Source organism: Bradysia coprophila (genome assembly GCF_014529535.1).
Source record: "Bradysia coprophila strain Holo2 chromosome X unlocalized genomic scaffold, BU_Bcop_v1 contig_38, whole genome shotgun sequence".
In the NCBI taxonomy this organism is placed as follows: domain Eukaryota; kingdom Metazoa; phylum Arthropoda; class Insecta; order Diptera; family Sciaridae; genus Bradysia; species Bradysia coprophila.
The window spans coordinates 100,123-122,705 of NW_023503327.1; the positions used below are offsets into that span (position 1 = coordinate 100,123).

Consider the following 22,583-nt stretch of genomic DNA (forward strand, 5'->3'; position numbering starts at 1 on the left):
TTACCCACCACAATATGAGTGCTTGGAAAGCTTTATTGTATTCATTTCGTTGCTGTATAACACACTTTATACCAAAAATTGTTGTTTCTCATCAATTATGTACCGGTCGGAATGAAATTCAAACAATTGAGCATGCGTTTATGGTATAAAAGGAGTTGATGGTATATTCGGATGGTTTCACGTAAATTTTGTTTTTTGTCAATTTCGTACTCCTTCATTAATTTATACATGGACTGGTATTTATACCGGTACGAAATTTTACCTGCTGTTCTCTCTTATTCTCATGTTAAATATGTCGAGATGAAATTGTTTATGTGTGCACGCACACAGCCAGACTTTCTCACATAAGATGAACGCTAAAAGGAAGTTTTTCTTAAGAAAACTATTTGATGGAAAAGTTTTAATAGCTCGGCTTTAAGTTCTGTTCTGTTTGTTACATAGCCTAAACTTTCCAATAACACCAAAAATGGAGAGACTAAAGCAATTCAAATTTATTCAACATTCTGTTTTCTTCAATCGTCGATTCCAGTCCATAATCTTATTAAACTCAAAATTCTGGCACGCACTTCTCGCATTCTAGGAGTATCGTTCGGTGAATTTGAAGACAAATCTGCGCAATGCGAAGCACCTAAAAATGTGAGAAGCATATTGTCTGATCGGTCTTGTTTTAATAGCATCATTCATTTACCGGGAATAACATCAGCCGGGGACCGATCGTTTAAGTCAGTCTGAATGCCCATCGTGCGCCACGGATCGATCGAACCTTGAGTGAAGTAAACATTGGTAACTTGTGGATTCATACCGCCATATTTCACATTTTTGCGCGCAACAGCCGCTTCCATTGTAGTTCGATTGAATCTGATGAATGGACGAATGAATGCAATGGAAGAGACACTCAATAAAATCACCACAAAAAACCGATTTTCTTACACGGAACTGTAGACATCACTGCACCACCTGACGTACAATTCCACCGGAAAGCTTGAACCGAACGGCTGAAATCTTGAACCGCTTGTCTGATACCATCCATATTCGGCACAAGTCTGATAAAACCATTGTCGCCCGGCTGACAACGTTGCGTAGTGATCCCAGCCAGTGTTCTGATAAAACTCCACATCACTTGCGAAAGTGGCGTCAATACAATCGTCGTCATCGGGATTGTTTCCGAATATAACCTGAGTGTACCAACGACCGAAGGCATCAATGTCGGTCTCCGTGGCATTGCTTGGATCGAGAAGTTCTTCACAAACACCTTCAATGTCTCCTGGTCTGTAAAAAAACAATTACAGTTACCGCTACATCAGTCGGTTGACTCCAGGCCCGGATAGCCATATAAGAAGGCAACCCGGCAAATGCCTTTTGGAGCCTTTTATTTTAATTTATTTTTAGGCAGTCTGGCCCTGAATCAGGCTCGGAACGGGTTCGGGTTGACCTGTTTTAGTTCAGGTTGACCTGAACCGGATTCACGACCCGAACCTGAAAAATTATTTTGGGTTCAACCCGAACTTGACTCGAACTTGAATTTTCGATTTCGGGTTTAACCCGAACCTGACCTGAACCCGAAATGGTTCAACCCGAATTTGACCTGAACCTGAATTTTCAATTTCGAGTTCGACCCGAACCTGAACTGAACCCGAAATTTTAAATTTAAGCGAAATTTTGAGCGTTTATTACACTAAAAAAAGTCAAAAATTTCGGGTTACCCGAACCCGACCTGATTAAATTTAAAATTTCGGGTTCAGTTCAGGTTCGGGTCGAACTCGAAATTGAAAATTCAGGTTCAGGTCAAATTCGGGTTGAACAATTTCAGGTTCAGATCAGGTTCGGGTTAAACCCGAAATCGAAAATTCAAGTTCGGGTCAAGTTCGGGTTGAACCCGAAATAATTTTTCAGGTTCGGGTTAAATCAAGTTCGGGTTCCGGTCTGACCGAACCCGACCCGTTCCGAGCCTTAGCTGATTCACTCTCCGCATATTTTGTATGAAGATAGATAGATAGATATGAAGATGATGTATGAAGTTCCTTAAGAAAGTCGGCTTGGGTCAAAGTCACAATCTCTCCACATGCCTCACCTGTGATATTGAACAACTCCTGCCAGCAAATTGGAAAACAAACCGAACATCGACCAAACATCATACGAATAATCCGTAATTTCTTCACAAGTCCGGAAACGATTGGAAAACTCTGCAAAATTTCTATCCGCTATCAATCGTTCTGCTTGCCCAATGGCTCTTTCTAGTCGCCTATAGCATTCCTCGCCACCGACACTACGTATCGATGCGCCAACCACTTCTTTATATTCAACAAAATCAACTTGTGCGAGTACAGGTGCAGATGAAGCCCCTTGAAAATGAAAGATAATTATCGCACTTCTCTCCACAACAACTAACGGCGCAAATTTTACATGCTCCGACAGCCAAATGTGGGTATTTCTGTCTGAACCATGCAACCATCGTAGCCGAATATGATCCTCCAATCAAAATCACTTCAGAGTCAGCAAATTCAGTATGTCTTTCACGGATATAGACAATGAAGTGAGCCAAATCGGCTAACGCCTGTTCAATATTCAAGAACTCTAAATTTTCCATGGAAGCATCTCTGCAAGAAAGAAAATGGATTTGGTCAAGGGAAGCACTTTACCAAAAAAAACAGTTAGGCGTACGGCGTCGGAAAACTCTGTCCATAGTATCTGTGTTCCGTGTAAAACATTTGAGCACCTAATTCTCGTGCCATATCGAACATGTGTCCACCGAGAAGGCTTCCAGGCGATATTGACCATTCACCGCCGACGTATATGAATATCGGACCTCCTCTGACAAAAAACTCGTCATTCCGGTAGTATCTCTGGGAATTAAAATATTACATGCAGTACACGACCCATTGCCCATTGTCAATCAGTCAAAATGTGCGGATTACAAGGACTTTTTAGACAAATTTGGATTGGCTCAACATTTCCACAAACCATTTGATATGTGTCGTCATTATTCGGATTGAAATTGTCCACATTCTGTTCAATGTATTCCAGTACGGGAGCTTGTGGGCTGATGGCCTCTGATGAAATCGGTGGTTCGCGATAGAGAAGTGTCTTGAATTTGCCGATCGGTATTTTTTCCGCCGAAGCCATCAAAATGGCCGGCCCAATTACAGTCGCAAATAAAATGGTCAGACGTAACATTACTCCCTGAATGGTGTTTAACTGTTGGTTCAAAAGCGTGCAGTAAATCCCATCGACAAATCTAATGTGGGTCTTTCCAGGTCAGATACATTTTATATGAAGTAGCAACGGCTATCTGAATTGGTGTAGTCTAGTAAATCTAATCTGAACTATGATAGCCGGTGATTTGATAAAGCAGAGTCTTGTAGCCATTGAATGCGCATAGTCGTCGAGACGAAGAAATAATTTCAAAATTACAGAATTCTTTAGACGATGATATCTTTACTCATCACAAGAAATTTGTCGAATAATTTGGAAAAGTTGGGGTTCTGCTACTCGTACTATGTACGTTTGCGGTTATCGTTCACAATCAATTTATATTTTAGTTTGAAGATTCTTATATCCATATCACTTTGTTACAAGCACGGCAAAGTAAACCCATATTTTTCTCTGATGTGTTGCAAGAAGGAGTTCGAAAATCTCAAAAAATAACGTCTAGCGGAGATTGGGTCTCCTTTTTAATTGATCTACCAAATTGTAGAAATATAAGAAATTATACATGTTATTGGGGCTGGCTCATTTAAATTTCTGTTCTTCTGGCATAATTGAATTACTGGACACAATTGTGGAGTTGCAGATAATGCACCTATTAACCTATTACAAACGTCAAGCATATGACCAGTATTATTATCGGGTCTATTACTTCCATCGATCAAAGTATTTTTAATCGGTTGATTTCAAATCTTGTACTTCAATTTTTTTAACATTCATTTTACTATATAAATGACCATATTGCCCAGAGTTTGTCATTATTTTTACATGCTACATGCGTCGAAAATCGTACTTTTCATGTTTCAAGCACTTCTTTCGACGCCCTCAACATGTAAAATCCATTACATAACTCGGGATAAAAATGAAAAGTCTCGTTTTACTGTGTTTATTGACCTCGGCTACGCCTCGGATCAACAAAATTCACACGAAATCTCTACTTTTCATCTTTTTATCCCTAGTCCCTAGTCATCTATAATATAAAACACAAAGACGGTGCACCTCATCTCACCTCGGTGCACCACGCTTCACCTCGGTGCACCACGCTTCACCTCGGTGCACCACGGTTCACCTCGGTGCACCACGCTTCACCTCGGTGCACCACAGTTCACCTCGGTGCACCATGGGCTACCCGATGAGTCATTGGACCAAACTCGCTAGGGTGTCTTTCTAAAACGACAGGTCAGCGAAAAAGTTCTTTGAATGCGCCCCAAGATACGGTGTGGCAGACCTCTTTACACAGTGGTACCTCGGCCTCCGATTGGTCAGAGGGCCATACCTCCGAGGATGTCTTTCAAAAACGAGACAGCCGTCAAACAGCAAGGAGCCGTCCCCTCCAAAGACAAAAAATTGTTTACTCATAAGTCTTGCTTCATCTAAGTAGAACAAAGCTTAACTTACGTATTTGAAATTTCACAGTGGAGTAACAGATATTCCAGGCGATTTTCTGATATTGTATCAATTGAATTGTACAGTTAAAGTCACTCATACCTCTTCAATCAGAGGGATGCAATATCGAGACATCTTACACCTAACGTCACCTTGCGAGTTCAAACTTATATAAAATCATCTCTTTGGTAAGAGCTACAAAATACATATCAAAAGTCCTTATTTAGATTGAGAATATTTTTTAAATCGATAGATTTTGATAGATTTTTCATCTAAGGCCTCTGAAATTTTTATATAAGTTTGAACTTGCAAGGTGCCGTTAGGTGTAAGTTAGTTGTGTCCGTTATTAAATAAAATTAAAATTAATACCATCAGTACAGCCCGGCCGAAGGCCGGGAATCAGTGCTAGTGTAAAATGCTATTGTCGTCGTTATCGATAACACGTAAATACGAATATGTGAGCGAACGAATTAGAACGACAAAATGTTGAGCTTCAAAGTCGGCTGGTGTAGATTTTTATGATGAAAGATGGAAGATAATTCGGACCAGTTATTTTAACTAATATTGAGGGATATGTCAGAATCTGAATTTATATGAAAATATGACAACCTTCGCATCTGTTGAGTTTTTATGAAGACAGAAATGTTCAACAAGGGAAGAAAATTTAAAAATTGCATTTCGAAGGTGTTGGTGCAATTTCCAACTTTTAACCCGAGATAAACACAACGTTTTTCACAACAAAGGCTTCCAAAGTTTAATCAAGGAAAGAAAATAGTCATTTTCTCCATGCGTTGCGAAAAATGAAAAAAAAAATCAAACTTATGGAAGGTATTAGACATTTATACACGATTTAGCATGTAGGACAAATACTCGCAGCATCCACGGAAACTCATTTTACGTGAGTGTCAGTATCGTTAAAAATCTGTGGCTCTTCTCAAGTTAAATATACTACGTATTGGCTTGAAGACGGTTATTTTGACTTTTGCGATTACATTCTCGCCTTCGACTCGAGGCGACAAATGCCACAATATCAAAATATCAAAATAAAAATCACAAAACCAGTTACGTAATCTACTACTACTCATGCAGAGGTGCAGGTGCGGTTTGGCAATTAGAATGAAACATTTAGTGGTTGCTATGTTAGAATTTACCTCATGACTACTCTGCACTCAATTTGTGTTCCAAAAATTCAAACTGCAATCCTGCTTCCTATGTTTCACATCTACGTCGATAATCTTTCCGCTTAGTGCAATGTAATGAGAGGACATAATGCAAGAAGACTGCAGTGACCGAAGTCTTTTAAGATCCATCCAACACGAGAGTTCTGTTAATAGATTTCTCGTTCAAATCAAACAAACTCAAAGAAATTTTTCTCGTCTAACAGCTAGTTCCGTTTCCAATAAAAATAGTTTTGAGAAAAATCTTTTCTTTTCTTTTTGATTTAATGAACATTTGCGAATATTTAGAGGCATTTTGATGAATTATAAACTTTCAATTTTTTAGTGAATAATAAAACATGTGACGATAACCAACCACTGACATATTTATCAACATTTCACACATATTTTCTGTTATTCCAATTCAATAATCGATCAACCAGAAAAGTTTATTTTAATATGAAAAAAAAGAAGAAATAGAGAAAAAAATTAACGAATAAAACAGGCCAGGCAAACATAGAAATGAAGAAAATATGAAAGCACTCGACAGTTTTCATTCAACCGTCAAGCAAGTCGGATGCTTTTCATTTATTTCTTTGACTTGATGTTCCTGTACAAAAATAAACAAAAATAAAAATCGTAAAAAATCACCGTCAATAACGTGTAACCACTTTGATGAAATAATTTTTTTTCGATTTAATTTTTTTTTTTTGATTTTGTGTGTAAATAAAATGTCCGACTCGTCCAATAACGATGTGTGCAATGAGGAAGCTCTGAAAGCGGTGCAAGCGGTTGAGGATAATCAAACACCGAAGATAATTCGAGTTCTAACCGTGTGTGCTTACCTGTTTACTGTATCATTTGCTGCCATTCTATTGTCGGCATATTATTTGTTTCTATGGAAGGCTGACGTACTGTCAACGGATATATTGAATAAGCACCATTGAAAGGTAAATTTCCTTATGCCAAATATTTTATCACCTGTCCGAATGCCTTCATTTTTATAGTCACTTCAAATGGATCTTAATTTCACTGTATAGGTCGAGGAGGGGAAACAACTTAGATAAAATCGTGTCCCATATAACATGAATTTCTCTCGTAATTCACCCATTGTAGACGATAGACCAATGATACATTATAGACTTTTACAGGCTTTCGTTGTACCAAGAGTCGAAACTTTCGTCTCGAATGTGGCTTATTACACACCTAGGGTAATACAAGAGAATGGTTTAAACTTCAAAACCATGTAATAGTCATTTGTTCAACGAGAGAAGAATAGTTGGAATCAATCAATCAACTTTATTGCACCGCCAAAAACTGGCTGAATATAAATATAATACAAAAAATACAATGAATTTGACAATGTACAATGTTAACGGATACGCGCGTCAAAGGTTAAAAACATCAAACAAAAGACTCTTGAAAACCGTTCTGCTATTAGTCCGTCTCACTAGCGATTTATATTCATTTACAGTTCTGATTAACCGGACTACTGGCTGGTTCGAAAGATACGCTCTGGACATTCGCGGTTCAATAAGCAACTGCATCGTAGAATCCCTCAGGCCGTATGCGCTCGTGTTGCGTACAAACTTCGGTGATATCATATCGTCCACAATATTCCCTTTGTATATGTCGAAGGCAAGAACAGCGTCCGCGATCGTACGTCTCGTTTCCAAACTTTGCAGATTCAACTGTTTACACCGATCGACGTATGGTGCTAGCCGATATGATGACGCATTTCTTCGGCTCTCAAGCAAGTAAATGACAAATTGCTTTTGAATAGATTCGATGTCGTCCTTGTAAATTTGTGCCGCCGGATTCCAAATGGTCGATGCGAATTCTAGTCTTGATCTAACGTACGCCACATACAATATTCGCTGCGTCTCTTTCGTAAAATTACCGTTCGAAAAGTGTTTTATGCAGCCGATCGTCTGTCGACATTTCATTGCCATTGTTTCGATGTGGTGACCAAAGTGGAACCATCTGTCGACCAAAACACCCAAATCGCTGATTTCCTCGACTCTTTCGATAATTTGACCACCCAAAGTGTAATCGGCTTTGATGAATGCTGAATCAAGTCGATAAATACTGAAGACGTGACATTTTTCAATGTTGAATTGAAGACAGTTTGCCGTGTTCCAACTGTTAACGTTATCGATGTCATTCTGTAATCTTCGTATATCCATATGATCATTGATGATGGCAGCAAGTTTGATATCGTCGGCAAATAGCAAAACACAAGCGAATGTTACGGCTTCAACCACGTCGTCGATAAATACGGTGAACATCACTGGTCCAAGTGAACTTCCAGGAGGCACTCCTGAGGTTGATTCGAACGTCCTGGATTTGTCACTGCCAACTTGAACGTAATTTGTCCTTCCAACTAAGAATTGCCACAACCACTTCGCCGTTTTCCTTCCAATTCCAAATCTTGCGAATTTGACAACCATTGATCGAATCACTACTTTGTCGAATGCTGTCTTATAGTCGCCATAAAAAGAATCGAGCTGACACGATCGTTCAAAAGCAGCGTGAGCCAAAGTTGACAAGCAGAGCAGATTGGTTACGACTGATCTTTTATCTCTGAACCCATGTTGAGCATTGGTCAGTTGAGGCTGGATTCTTTCACTGATCTTTCGTTTAACTGCGATGTCGTGTATTTTCAATAAAATCGTTTGAATGGCTACGACCCTGTAATTTTTCACATCTGATCTGTCTCCTTTCCGTTTGTAAATTGCAGCAATACGAGAAGCCTTCGATGCTGCCGGTATTTTACCATCGTCGAATGTCTTTTGGTATAGCAACCAAATGGGCCAAGCCATTGCTGTCGCACATGATTTGACTACACTCGGCTTAATGTCATCTGGTCCAGATCCACAAAATCGTGTCCCATATAACATGAATTTCTCTCGTAATTCACCCATTGTAGACGATAGACCAATGATACATTATAGACTTTTACAGGCTTTCGTTGTACCAAGAGTCGAAACTTTCGTCTCGAATGTGGCTTATTACACACCTAGGGTAATACAAGAGAATGGTTTAAACTTCAAAACCATGTAATAGTCATTTGTTCAACGAGAGAAGAATAGTTGGAAATTACATTTCGGCTGTGATGTTTGCTGCGCAGCGAGGGTCACATGTCACCCAAGAAAATACAATTTCCAACTTTTTTCCCGAGGTAAACACAACATTTTTAACAACAAAGTTTTCGAAGTTTCAGTGGAGGGGAGAAAATGACTATTGTCCTATTGTACCTGGGTGGTGAAAACTTTATTCCAAAACTCGGCTTCGCCTCTGATTAACAAACTTCACGGGAAAATCGAGGGGAAAATAGACTTTTAACTGTTCATCTCTTGTCATGTAAAATCAATTTAATATTAACTGAAGCTTGTCCCACAATTTTCACAAATTGTTCCCCCCTGGGCTTTCAGATCATACGGTATAAAGCTTCTACACTTTACAATTTATGAATATGGTTTACGAAAAAGGGACGAACCCCATTTTGTAATAAATGTTAGATGCGAAGAATGCACAAATTGAATTAAATTTTGCTCGACTCAGTGACAATGCTGCAGCGCTAATCATTTTAAAACAAGTAATTTTATTGGAATTTATCGAATCGTAAGACTCGGCGACTTATTTTTGGCCAATAAATTCTTTCGAATGGTTTTTCACTGTGACCCATTTTTGTCTACTTTTCTTCATTTGGCCAAAAATGTGCCATCGTGGCTACACAGCGAAAAACCACTTCAAAAAATGTTTTGACCGAAAAGAAGTCACTAAGTCTTACGATTCGGTCCCGGACTGACCATATTATGATTTCGGGCGACTCTCGAAGTGTCCTTTGGATGTTTGTATGAAAATTTTAAATTTTGAGCCTTTTACAAATGAGTTGCATATAGCCCGTGAAGGGTCTTTTCGAGCCAGTCCGGTAATGTTTGCAACATCAAAAAACAAAAAAAAAAAAGTTTCTCGCTTGTAGCTCGTCTTGTCTATGTCACATCGAGTTATTGATAGATACGGCTCAAATTTAACACTTGTACCTTGTTAGTACTGAACCGATTCAGAATATATTTTAGTTTTTGGGATTACTAAAGGCTAGTCCCTAGTATTTGAGAAAAATTCGCTCAATCTTCTGAAACATCTCCTAAAAGTTTTTTTTTTTAATTTCGCATTGTAAAGGGTTTTGGCGAATATGTGCGTAAATATTAGCATTTGCCATAATGGTAAATATTTAATCAAACTCCCATTCAAGTTTCTTCGTCATTACAATAGTGTAATCTCTTAAATTGCAGCTCCGCCGGGACAAAGAAGTTTAATCAAAACGAATACATTTTGTATGAATGAATAATGTATTCCATCCATTTCAATAATTTCGTAAACTAATTATTATTATTGCGAGTTATATAGGTCGTATTATTATCCAATTAGCAATAACATTTCTATTAATACTTATGATGCTGAAATATTAAAATTTTCTGTTCGGTGTGATTTAGTTGAAAAAGTCGAGGGTTTCAAAGGTTTCGCAGGATATACCGAATTGACGCAGAGACAACGCAACGAATTTAAACGGATAAAAGGTAGCCGTTCGGTTCCTTATAAAAATAGTCTCAGTTCGTATGCCTAAAGTTTAGGCATAAAATTTTAGATTCAATAGAATTTCTTAAATGTTAAAAGCTTACGAAACAAGGCATCAGAACAGTCGGAGCGTTTGCTGCGACTTAGCCCCGTACAACCCGTAATCCTATTTCGTCCGCAACCATAATACGTCCGTAGCCCTAATAAGCCCGGAACCCTAATACGTCTACAACCCTCTAATGCGTCTGTTACCAAAATGCAAGTCAAGTTGAGCATGGTCAAATTTAATGAAAGTGTTCATTTTTAAAATTGCGCATAGCGCAATTACGAAAGCCCGTACGAAGTACCTCTCAAATAAAACCAACAATTTACGACAATATTTTAGAAACCCAAAATTTTTTGCCAACTTTCCATTGGGTATTCAATTACCTCTCAAATGAAACAAAAACTAGCAAAATCGGTTGAGATTTACTCGATTTATGTGCAAAAAGCACTTAGGGCCGAGTAGCGGCCTTAGTCCAAGGGCCCAAATTTGAAACTTTTTTTGTCATCATTCTATTCGGCATTCAATTATCTCTCAAATGAAACAAAATCTAGCAAAATCGGATGAGATTTACTCGATTTATGTGCAAAAAACACTTAGGGCCGAGTAACGACCTTTGAGCCCTCCCAACAAGCCCACGTTGCATCTTACCCAAAAACAATGTTCAGCAACTTTGTTCTACTTGTCAATACCTTTCATTTGATATATCACAAGCAACTATTGCGTGCGTATTTCGGTAGATATCGTCGAAAGACTGAAAAACACCTATAGGGCCCTAGCTCTGGAAGGGCCGACCCTACCATGCCCATTTTCGAACTTGACCTTACTTTTGTCGATACCAATCGGGGAAAAAAAGAATTTTGAAAAAAGGTTGTGATTTACTCAAGCTAGAGGGATCACGGACGGACGGACGGACGGACATTTTTTGTATTGCGGATTCGTCATCTATGAACATAACCAAATGCTTTGCCCTTACTGTCTGCTTCCAATACGACGTGTTACAAACGGCATATTAATCTTATAAGCCCCCAGTACTTCGTACGGGGCTAAAAAGAAATCGGATGTGACATCAGGAACAAGAAAAGCTCTTAATTTATCAACGGAATGGAAAAGTTTTTTAAGAAACATTGATGCTTAGCTAAAATTGTAGGCTACATTTGTGTGCCGCGTATTTCATTTTTGATTATATCTTTTCATCAAAAAATCCTTTTTTAGCCCCGTACGAAGTACTGGGGGCTTATAAGATTAATATGCCGTTTGTAACACGTCGAATTGGAAGCAGACAGTAAGGGCAAAGCATTTGGTTATGTTCATAGATGACGAATCCGCAATAAAAAAAATGTCCGTCCGTCCGTCCGTCCGTCCGTCCGTCCGTCCGTCCGTCCGTCCGTGACCCCTCTAGCTTGAGTAAATCACAACCTTTTTTCAAAATTCTTTTTTTCCCCGATTGGTATCGACAAAAGTAAGGTCAAGTTCGAAAATGGGCATGGTAGGGTCGGCCCCTCCAGAGCTAGGGCCTTATAGGTGTTTTTCAGTCTTTCGACGATATCTACGGAAATACGCACGCAATAGTTGCTTGTGATATATCAAATGAAAGGTATTGACGAGTAGAACAAAGCTGCTGAACATTGTTTTTGGGTAAGATGCAACGTGGGCTTGTTGGAAGGGCTCAAAGGTCGTTACTCGGCCCTAAGTGTTTTTTGCACATAAATCGAGTAAATCTCATCCGATTTTGCTAGTTTTAGTTTTTTATGGAAGGTAATTGAATACCGAAAAGAACGTGTCGAAAAAAGTTTCAAATTTGGGCCCTTGGACTAAGGCCGCTACTCGGCCCTAAGTGCTTTTTGCACATAAATCGAGTAAATCTCAACCGATTTTGCTAGTTTTTGTTTCATTTGGGAGGTAATTGAATACCCAATGGAAAGTTGTCAAAAAATTTTGGGTTTCTAAAATAATGTCGTAAATTGTTGGTTTTATTTGAGAGGTACTTCGTACGGGCTTTCGTAATTGCGCTATGCGCAATTTTAAAAATGAACACTTTCAGTAAATTTGACCATGCCCAACTTGACTTGCATTTTGGTGACAGACGCATTAGATGGTTGTAGACGTATTAGGGTTCCGGGCTTATTAGGGCTACGGACGTATTATGGTTGCGGACGAAATAGGATTACGGGTTGTACGGGGCTAAGTCGCAGCAAATGCTCCGACTGTTCTGATGCCTTGTTTTTAATGTACGACCGCAAAAACGACTACAAATGTAACATTTTTAAGGAATAAGTTTGACTATGAATGTGTTAGCTTTAAATAAAAATTAGTTTTGGTTGAAGTCCTTTGACCAGCTCTGAGAAAAATTAACAGTTTAACGAAATTTTCATAAACTGAATGAACAGTTGTCTTTTCTGAAAATCCAATGGTCTCCAGCTTGTTTAGTTAAGTCTAGTGTCTCTAGTCTGTTATTATTGTATCTCGTTGTAAACGTGCTAGTCGCTCATTTCATGTTGCCATGAAACCCTCCTCCCCCGTCCTTCCCTCAGTTAGTCCTCCTGTTGTTTTAATTAAGTTTTTCAGTTATAGTCTTAGTTTTAAGTTAAGTCAAGTATCAGTAAAGGTTTTTGTTAAGTTTTCCTTTCGCCTTCTCGCTCGCCCATCGCCATGTAAATAACTAACACGCTAACACTAAATTAAGTTGAAAAGCCGTTCTTAGGCTAAACTCTTGCTATAGTCGAAATGTTATTATTATAGACTTATTTGTATTTTGTAGAATAATAAAGTTCGTTCAGTTCAGTTCATGAACAGTTGTCTCAGAGCTGGTCAAACGACTTCAAACAAAACTTATTTAAAGTGAACACACTCGTGGTCGCTATTGCGGTCGTATATCGAAAGACATCATCAAAAGTAAACGAAAATACAGTATTTAAAGAACGCCCAAATGTATGCTTCTCAGCAAAGCATCGATGCCTCTTAAGCACTATATGCATCAACTATCACTGGAGACCAAGGCTGACAAAACACATCTTGTGCTTAAAAAAAGCTTCAAGAGCGAGTTTTATCCAACGTTTTTCTCAATAAAGGCAACGAAAGTTGATGAGTGTCTTGCGGTCTGAGTGGAAACCACCTGTTTTTCAAGTATACGTTTCCGCATACAATCCTTTGCAGGGTAAAGGCTTCCCGACAGAATTAATTATCTACAACTAGATAATCTTCCTTGAGATATTTCGGGTCATAACCTGCATAAATTTGGAAATTTGTATATTAAACTGGGAAAGCTTTTCTCTTTTCGTCAAACTCTTTTGACATGAGAAAAATCAAAGAAAAATGTTCACACAAATCCAAGTAAGGGAAACCTTTAATATTTTACTCGGTCCGCTCGTTATCGAACAGAAAAATCCCCAATATCAAATTTCCTGATTACACAAAAATATATATCAAACGAAAAACGAAGCTTTCCTAATTTGTTTACAATATCGTATTTTAACACATCATTTTTTCTCTTATTCAATGTACGTGAGGGGGTGAGCTGTTTACGCAAATATCACATTTTTTTACGGGTAGATATATACGGTTTTCTGGGTCAAGATAATTTGCGGTTTTGAATTTCAGCCGAAATAACAAGACCGGAACAAACATTTTATTCACATGAAAATTTATGTCCATTTTAATGATATTTCTCCAACAAAATGTTTTAATTCAAACGCATTCTCTTGTGTGTTCTCTCTCGAGAGTTCGGGTAATGAAAGGAAACGGAACGGAAAACTTCGAGTAGGATACTAGCCACAAAAGAATTTATTATTAGAAAAGAGACTCATGATTCATTCGCAAGATTTGCAATTTTGCATTTACGGTTTACGAATGACTGGAAACCAGACATTTTATTGAAAAGTTATTAAACTCTCGTAGAACAAATATATCTTGCGGTAAGTAGACACACATCTGCTTAAACTGAGATTGAAAGCAGTGACTATTTTTGGAAAAAGTTTTTCCAACATTTTCCTAAATTCGCCCACATTTTCTCGAAATTTTCTAAAAAAAATGTTTTTATCAAAATTATCAAAATTAAGGAAAATATGGGAAAATTCAAGAAAATATGGGAAAAAATTTTCCCAAAAATAGTCCCTGATTGAAAGAGACCGCGTTACTGATATAAGAATAATGAAAATTAATAATTTTGTATTATGGAAAATTAATCACTTGATCGCCTCTCAGTGCCCATCAATGTTTTAAGTGCCTCAAAGCATATTCAACAACTCAATGCAAGTGAGTTCAGACAAACACTGCATGTGGCTAAGTCAACGGTCAAAATGAAGAACAAGGACATTCGTCAGATGTAGCGTTACTGTGTCGATAGAAATAATTTCTATTACCGTGACAAAATAGTCAAGGGAGGGAAGGAATAACATAATGTCATAACCTTCAATTTCTGTTCGATGTTACATGGTAGAGTTGTTTGTATTCTTTAATTCTTTCAATTAAAATGTGATCTCTACCTCTGGGATTAATAACTCAGGTAGAGTAACTCAGGTAAAGGGTAGATAATATTTTTAATCAATTATCTATCCATGCTATCATACATTGTGTGTATAATAGAATGTGGATTCTTATAAATGCGAAACTTTCTATATTGTTTGTCGGTGCAACCGACTAGCGTCTATCATAAATCAAAACGAACAAACAGAAAACCAGAAAAAAAAAATTTCGCGTTCCTGGGCTCCATAACCTGTTGAGAATATGAGTTTCTACACAGCGGACAAATAAAAGACGACCGACTCTGGTGAGATCACAAACAAGAAGAAGGTTTATTGACCACGACAGAGTAAAGTTAACCAGGCAGCAGCGCTGATTTGACTAGGGACCTGAATAATCTAGTAGCCCTATATTTTTTGCGAATGAAATTTGTCAATTCAGTGTTCATTCGAGTTCATTTTCATACAGTGTATTTGGTCCCTTATTTGACGTTTCGAAAATGAACCGCTCGTGCATGGTTTATTTTACTCTGCCGTGTTTATTGACCCATATGATTACGACTATGTACAACAATATGACTAGACCGATATGTCCAGTCCATATGAACAACATTGGAATATGAACTCCTAAATTCAACAAGGGCTTATTCAGAGTAAGCACAACAACTGCGTAGGTGCCTAGTTAAACATTCTAAATTTTAAAAACCACACTTCTACTGCTTCTACTGTTTTCGTATCTGATTTCTCTCACTTTTGGCAAAAGTTCTAAATCGGAGAAATCAGAGAAACCAAAGAGATGGTTTCTGGTTACGTACTATCCTACCACCACAATGATAGTTCGATTCCCGTGTCAGACAATTCCACGTGGTATTTATCTATCGAATGGCATTGATAACGTCCCAAAGTTCATTCAAGCTTCATAATTTGGGTAGTTGCAGTGTGTATGGTGGCTGCAACAATGTACATACACACTCGAATGATGTAACCCAAATACGATGTGACGCAAATCCTTTATCTTACTTGCAAAATAACTGATATCGCTGAGGGTGACGCATTGTGCGTCGTACGCAAAAGTTTTATCAACAAAAAAAAATTTGTTAAAGAAAATTTTACCACAAGAAATTTGCGTCACAAGTGGCAGATGATTCGGTTTTCTTTCGTTTAAATTCTTTCAGTACATTTTTCAACCATTTTCCTAACAATACGTTCCACAACATCTGCCACTTGTGACGCAAATTTCTTGTTGTAAAATTTTCTTTCACAAATTTTTTGACTCAATTTTTTGTTGATAAAACTTTCGCGTACGACGCACAATGCGTCACCCTCAGCGATATCAGTTATTTTGTAAGTAAGATAAAGGACTTGCGTCACATTTACCCTTTAAGGGTTTTTTGACTGATATCACCACTTTTGTAAGTATGTCGTTTCGACAACATAAAAAAACCTTATGGAAATTAAAAAATTCTAGAGAAATCAGTCTGAATCCCAAAATTTAGGAACCAACCTTGGAACACCTCACTTATATCGAAAATAACCCAAATCCATCGAAAAATCCGATGGAAGTTAGGAAGTGCCAGAGGAATCATCTGTCATCCCTAAATTTAGGAACCAACCTTGGAACATCTCACTCATGTCGAAAATAATCCAAATCCATCGAAAAATCCGACGGAAGTTAGGAAGTGCCAGAGGAATCATCTGTCATCCCAAAATTTAGGAACCAACCTTGGAACACCTCACTTATATCGAAAATAACTGAAATCCATCGAAAAATCCGATGGAAGTTAGGAAGTGCCAGAGGAATCATCTGTCATCCCAAAATTTAGGAACCAACTTTGGAACACCTCACTAATGTCGAAAATAACCCAAATCCACTGAAAAATCTGATGGAAGTTAGGAAGTGCCAGAGGAATCATTGGTAATCCCAAAATTTAGGAACCAACCTTCGAACATCTCACTCATGTCGAAAATAACTCAAATCCATTGAAAAATCCGATGGAAGTTAGGAAGTGCCACAGGAATCATCTCTCATCCCAAAATTTAGGAACCGACCTAGTGGAAGTTAATACTTAATGATCCCAACAATTCCCAACAAGAAATACATCCTAAACCCACCATTCACCACATTACCATCCATATCATGCAACAAAATATACAGCTCACACACACACATACAAATTGGCTTTTATATGGAATTTGTATGGAGACTTTGGGGAGCTCCAGCTCCCAAGATATGGGTTTTTTCCAACTTTTGAAAATTCCATTCTTATTTTTTTGCCATTATTAGCCTACAACCAAAATTTCAGGAAAATCTATAGAAACGTTTAGGAGTTGCTGGATCCCCTTTTCCATAGGAACTAACTAACTAACGTAGGCGATTTCAGTTATCTGAAAAAACGAAATTTTGCTTATTTTCATACAAACATCAATATTTCGAAGTTCAATATCTCGGCCAATTTTGAAGCTGCAGTAACGTGTAACAGCTCGTTGAACTCGTATGGATTCCTAGATTCCAGATATCCTAGCTTGGGGTCGTTGGAGTTAAGGGGGAGAAGTCAAAAAAGTTGCTGTAAATATGCTCCGCCGTCCCCAAAAAAAAATTGTAAAAAAATATTTTTGTTAGTGGACTTGCGTCACGCCCGCTTACTGACGTGCGGGCATGATTCGCTATAAGCGGCGTACCATTTCGTAGGACACCGTTATATGGAAAAGTATAAATCACCAAAAATGCTTTCTGTTAAAATGTGAGAATGCGTTTTCCGACAACTAAGTAAAACACCTCAAGTCCCTATCACCAAGTGGAGAAATAGATATGCATTCACCCGAGAAAACGTAATTTCCAAATTTTTTCCCTAGTTAGCAAAGGCTAGGGTCTGAAGTTTCAGTGAAGGGGAAAAAATAACTATTTTCTCGCCCGTATTGTGAAAATGTAATGTTTTATCACTGTTGACATATTGAAAAAGAATTATTGCTACATATGCTTAACATACAACTATTGCTGTTTTGATAAACGAATATGTTTCTAAATTTTGTTGAGTGATAAAACAAATTTTTTCAATCGTTCAACTTAAAGTTAAATTGTTTGTGAAAGTCCAAATATTACCATGGACACAAATAAATTTCCCAACCAGTCTGCCCGTCATTTATGAACAATCCCGCCAAAAAGCATACATATTTTTGTGTATTTTCACACTTTCCGGTACAATTAATACCACATTCAACTCTGATATCAAACAAAAGACACAATACCAACACATGCTCCAATTGAGAAAAAAAACATGAAGAAAACGAAGAAAAACACTTAAAAAAACCTCTCCGAATTTTCCCCATCATGAACTCTTTCATTCACTGTGCGCCGAATTCGCCCAGTCTCTTCAAATCATTCATTTCATGCAATACGAAATTTTTTTATTTGTTCACGTTTAAAAAATACAATAAAAATAAACAACAGGAAAATTTAAGTCAATCTGTTTTGTGATATTTTGTGCAATTTCTACTTAGTTCAGAGCCGTGTTGTTTTTTAATTTTCTTCGCTGTTATTTATTGCTGGAAAATGTGTTTATTTTCTCAATTTATTTTTGAAATGTGAAGTGGATTTAGATGTGTTTTAGTCGAAATAATTCCCATGTTCACATGAAGTGAAAGAAAAACCTACACCAACAACCAATTTCTTTCGTTTCGGTTTTTCGTACTCTCGTGTAAATTGTTTGGGTAAAAAACGTGTGCGGAAAATCGAATTATTTTTCTTTGAATCCGAAATGGTAGTTTGGCTTTAATAAAGATTTTCGGTTTCCAATTACAAACAACAATATTGTAATCACATTTTATCGTGTAGAATAATCAATTAAATTTCATCGCTTTGCCCAATATAATGCCAATCCAAGAAGAAATAACTTGACAAAACGAAGTTCACGATAATTTGGAAAACATTTGAGCCTCCTTCTCGCCACTAAAACTGAAAATAAAAGACGGGAAAGTTTCGGAAATCGGTTCGCTTAATTCGTTTATTCTTTCGAATTTGTTTACACTACCAATCACAACACATCTCTCTTGAAGTTCAATTGATCAGTATGTTTAATTTACTATAATATTGGACGGACTAGTTAAAATAAACAGAGAAAAATGCTGTAGTTGTTTCGACGAACGAAAAAGCATTGAAAACTGCAAAGATTTTCGATTCCGATTCAGTTTTTCTCATCGAAACAAACACAATGTTAGTTTGGCCTCTTTTTGGGTTGTTTACCTAGAAAAATCGATATCGTAACCGAGTATATATTGTGGTATAGCGTCACATTGGCTTTGTTCGAGATTAATTTGGTTCGAAAATTCCATAATTTCAAAATTGGTTGAATTGTTGATTTTTCCCCGATTATTGTTTTTCTTTTTTTATATACTTAAAGCCAAACAATATTACATTTCGCGAATAAACAAGAATTTTGTGATCCTTTTCCTAAATCGGTTTTCATGTCAATTGTTAGTATAATAGAGAAAAATGGAAAAAATCGAATTGAAAATTCATAAACCGAAACCGACTCGAATGGCCAGCATCGAAGAGACGATACAGTTGGCAAGAATACAGCAAGTGGCAAGCACATCGGCATTGTATGAAAGAAATCATAATCAGAAAGCTCTCAAAGTCATAACAGTCGCTGCCTATATTTTATTTGTAATGAAAAAACAAAATTAATTTCAATTCCATCGCTTGAATTGTGTGAATTAATTGGATTTATTTTCACAACGAATTAAGGTTTCTATGGCAGCTATAACTCTGTCGTTCTACTATGTATTTATATGGGACCCAACAACCAAAACAGTGCCATCAAGATCATCCAGTAATTGCGGTTAGTTCTGCTTTTTATTAATATATTAAGAGCTCTCACCCTTTGCAAATCACTTTGCAAATTTGTAGACTACATTTAGGCGGGAAAATATTATTCGTTTCTTGATGATTTCTCTGAACCAAAATCTTTTTTCGAAAATGTAAAACCATAGAAGCACCCAAAAATGTGTTACCTATAAAGTAAAATTTGGTTTGTGGGTGATAACTTATCCTACTTGGAGAAACCTTTGCAGATTGTGTAAATTTATGTAATCTGCACAGGTTTCTCCAAGTGGGTCAAGCTATCACCCACAAACCAATTTTTCCTTAAAACGTAACACATTTTTGCGTGCTTTAATGGCTTTACATTTTCGAAAAAAAAAAATTGGTTCAAAGAAATCATCAAAAACGAATATTTTTCCGCCTTAATGTAGGCTACAAATTTACAAAGGGTCCATTCCTCTTAAATAGTCAGTCATAGGTAATCCTCCAAACAGTCAGGACTCTTTAAAATTCTAGTTGATGTTTAAGTCGACTCTCGTAAACGTAACTGTTAGCGCCTGAACTGCCGCTATACCTATACCTTTGACTAACTTCCAAATGAAACTTTAGCCTTTTTGCCTAAGCGTCAATGTGTATCTGAAAAGGTATACTTTTCAAATCGTGAGCATAAATGTCGTGATTTAGGAGTGTGTTAGTGAAGTTGTTAATTGACGTAATATATAGATGATCTGCTCACTCCGTGGATTCGCTATAATAATTCCGAATCTTGACTTTTAGAGAACAGGAATGTGTCAAATAGGCGAACAGGTTATAGCAAAATCGCAACATTCACAAGGGTTCAAGAGGAGGCACCTAAGGCATGTTCGAATAAAATTCAAGATCGATGTGATAAAAATTTAAAATCATCAGAGATAGCGCCATTGCGGTGAAAGTGATTAGAAATTGTCGAAAATGCTCGAAGCGCAGACTCAAGCACAAAAGAAACACTCAATTGCTTTGAGTCATACATTTTTTTTGGCTGAATATTCCAGCTTCCAGCGTTTCATCTTTTGGAATGTGGGAGGCTATTTCCAGCAGTTGTGGACAGAGCACTCTGAGCACTCAACTTACGTTTTTGCGAGACACTAATCGAATGTTTTCTCTATTTCCAGACAACAAAATTGTGATTCCCGAAAGTATGGCCGTTCGTTTGGCCAATTCCACCGAAGTGACGGCCGAAAATTTCTTCAAAAATTTCCTAAAATTGTACCAAACACAAAAACTCGACGATCCCATGATTGAAATTAAAGAAATGAAAACCAAACCGAAATCGGCTAAGCATGTCCTGATCAATGCACTGAATCCACGGCTAACGAAGGCAACTTACCAACTTCCAACCACAGTGTCCACTTCCGCGGAATCAATGGATGCCGGCTACAGTACACCGGCCGCATCGACTACCATTGACTTTCTGCCGAATCAAGACGATGATGATGACGATGACGACGACGACGACACTGAAACCGATTCAGAACCGGACTATGAATCGAGTGGACAGAAAAATTGGAACGATACGACCATTTTATTGGATGAAGATAGGAACAGTGTTTGAAGTGGATTGTAGGGTAGAGTCGGTAGAGTGTAGAAAAAGGGTATCGATAAAGATAATTTAGAAACAGAAACAAAAAAATGGAATTTCTAAGTCCAAATTATAATGGGAACATAGCAAAAACGAATTAAAAACTTTTTAGAATATTGAGGTCAGTTGCTTCGATATAGAGAGTAATGTACCAACACTGCTATACATACTTATTCAAAACACACACACAACACACACACAAATAGCGAAATTTTCGATTAAATTTTTGAATTCTATCAATGGAAACGTTAAGAGGGATTACTGCTAATAGCTGGCAGCTATTTCTATGACTTCATTCAAGTCACCGAGAATATGGCAGTTATTATGATAATAGCTTGTAACTGACCTGCTCCACATATTGATTTCTTTTCGTTTTTGTAAAGATTCAATTACGTAATCCATCACACAGCGTAATGCGATTAGGTTTTATGTTTTTAATTTAATACTTGGAATAACGATGCCTTAACGAAAGAAGAAGAAGAAAAAAAAACATTTTAGACAACCAAAATTTTGCAGATTTATAAAAAGGGAATGCAGAGAAACATGCAGTCAGAGATGGAGGAGAAGAGAAGGAATCTATGGAACAAAATTTTACGGATCTGTGCGTGTGCATTATAGAACTGTATACTATATAATGCAGTGTGCACCTTTCAACTATGGTATAGAAAAATTGAAATTAATTGTCAGTCTCTAGTCTTGTTTTCGTTTAAAAAATATATTTATGAATATTTACGTAAGAGGGATTATATGTTGATCTATATAAAAATATTATTGAAGTTAAATTGAGATTAAAAACTATCAAATTACACAAATTGGTACATACGAATACAATGCAAACGTGTTTTATTTATCCCGTTATTTAGCGGAAGTATCGGAAAAGGTCACGTCGACCAGAAATCTGAAGATCGTATTACCTGAAGCTTAGATTACCTGAATCTAGGATTACCTGAATCTAGGATTACCTGAAGCTAGGACTACCTGATACTCTGATTACCTGAAGCTAGGATAACCTGAAGCTCGGACTACCTGAAACTCGGATTACCTGAAGCTCGGAAGCTGTTGGAAGTAACTCAGCAATCTAATAAATTTGTATATAATCGAGTAACCAGACCTCTCACTCTAAATTTGGACTCCTTATTAAGGAATTAAGGAGGTTTTAGCACAAAAATAAGGAGAAATAAGGAAATTGTTAAGGAAAAATGAGAAGAAATTTTTCGATAAAAATCCGCCTCAACTTTAAAATAAAACGCATTATTGTTTATTTTGACGTATCGCTTTTGTGAAGTTGTATCGTAAAATTCACTTTTATCACGAT

The 22,583-nt window shown here is 37.2% G+C and overlaps 2 protein-coding genes across 5 annotated transcripts; one reads left to right on the top strand and one right to left on the bottom strand.

Annotated features, from left to right (window-relative positions):
• Positions 1-469: 469 nt before the first annotated feature.
• LOC119069580 (thymus-specific serine protease-like) lies at positions 470-3,249 on the bottom strand. The gene is made up of 7 exons (XM_037173665.1): positions 2,962-3,249; positions 2,662-2,843; positions 2,404-2,597; positions 2,072-2,342; positions 931-1,269; positions 689-858; positions 470-628 (listed from the first exon to the last, which is right to left on the bottom strand). Exons 1-7 carry the CDS (start codon positions 3,172-3,174, stop codon positions 513-515), a joined length of 1,485 nt encoding a protein of 494 aa, XP_037029560.1. The 5' UTR covers positions 3,175-3,249; the 3' UTR covers positions 470-512.
• Positions 3,250-18,193: 14,944 nt separating this feature from the next.
• Positions 18,194-22,091, top strand: LOC119069584. 4 transcript variants are annotated; one of them, XM_037173672.1, is made up of 4 exons: positions 18,194-18,539; positions 19,229-19,494; positions 19,576-19,669; positions 20,802-22,091. In XM_037173672.1, the coding sequence occupies exons 2-4, from the start codon at positions 19,321-19,323 to the stop codon at positions 21,239-21,241; spliced, it is 708 nt and encodes a 235-aa protein (XP_037029567.1). In that variant the 5' UTR covers positions 18,194-18,539; positions 19,229-19,320; the 3' UTR covers positions 21,242-22,091. The 4 variants fall into 4 exon arrangements, with proteins under 4 accessions (XP_037029567.1, XP_037029568.1, XP_037029570.1 ...); XM_037173673.1 differs by having other exon boundaries at positions 19,307-19,494; XM_037173675.1 differs by having other exon boundaries at positions 19,315-19,494.
• The last annotated feature ends 492 nt before the right edge of the window (positions 22,092-22,583 follow it).

Coding starts and splice junctions, on each gene's coding strand:
- LOC119069580 (XM_037173665.1), bottom strand. CDS start 3,174: ATGTTACGTCTGACCATTTTATTTGCGACTGTAATTGGGCCGGCCATT. Junction 1,270..2,071: donor GGAGTTGTTCAATATCACAG/GTGAGGCATGTG, acceptor GTTTTTTTACAG/ACCAGGAGACATTGAAGGTG. Junction 629..688: donor CCCGGCTGATGTTATTCCCG/GTAAATGAATGA, acceptor TCACATTTTTAG/GTGCTTCGCATTGCGCAGAT.
- LOC119069584 (XM_037173672.1), top strand. CDS start 19,321: ATGGAAAAAATCGAATTGAAAATTCATAAACCGAAACCGACTCGAATG. Junction 19,495..19,575: donor TCGCTGCCTATATTTTATTT/GTAATGAAAAAA, acceptor CAACGAATTAAG/GTTTCTATGGCAGCTATAAC. Junction 19,670..20,801: donor AAGATCATCCAGTAATTGCG/GTTAGTTCTGCT, acceptor CTCTATTTCCAG/ACAACAAAATTGTGATTCCC.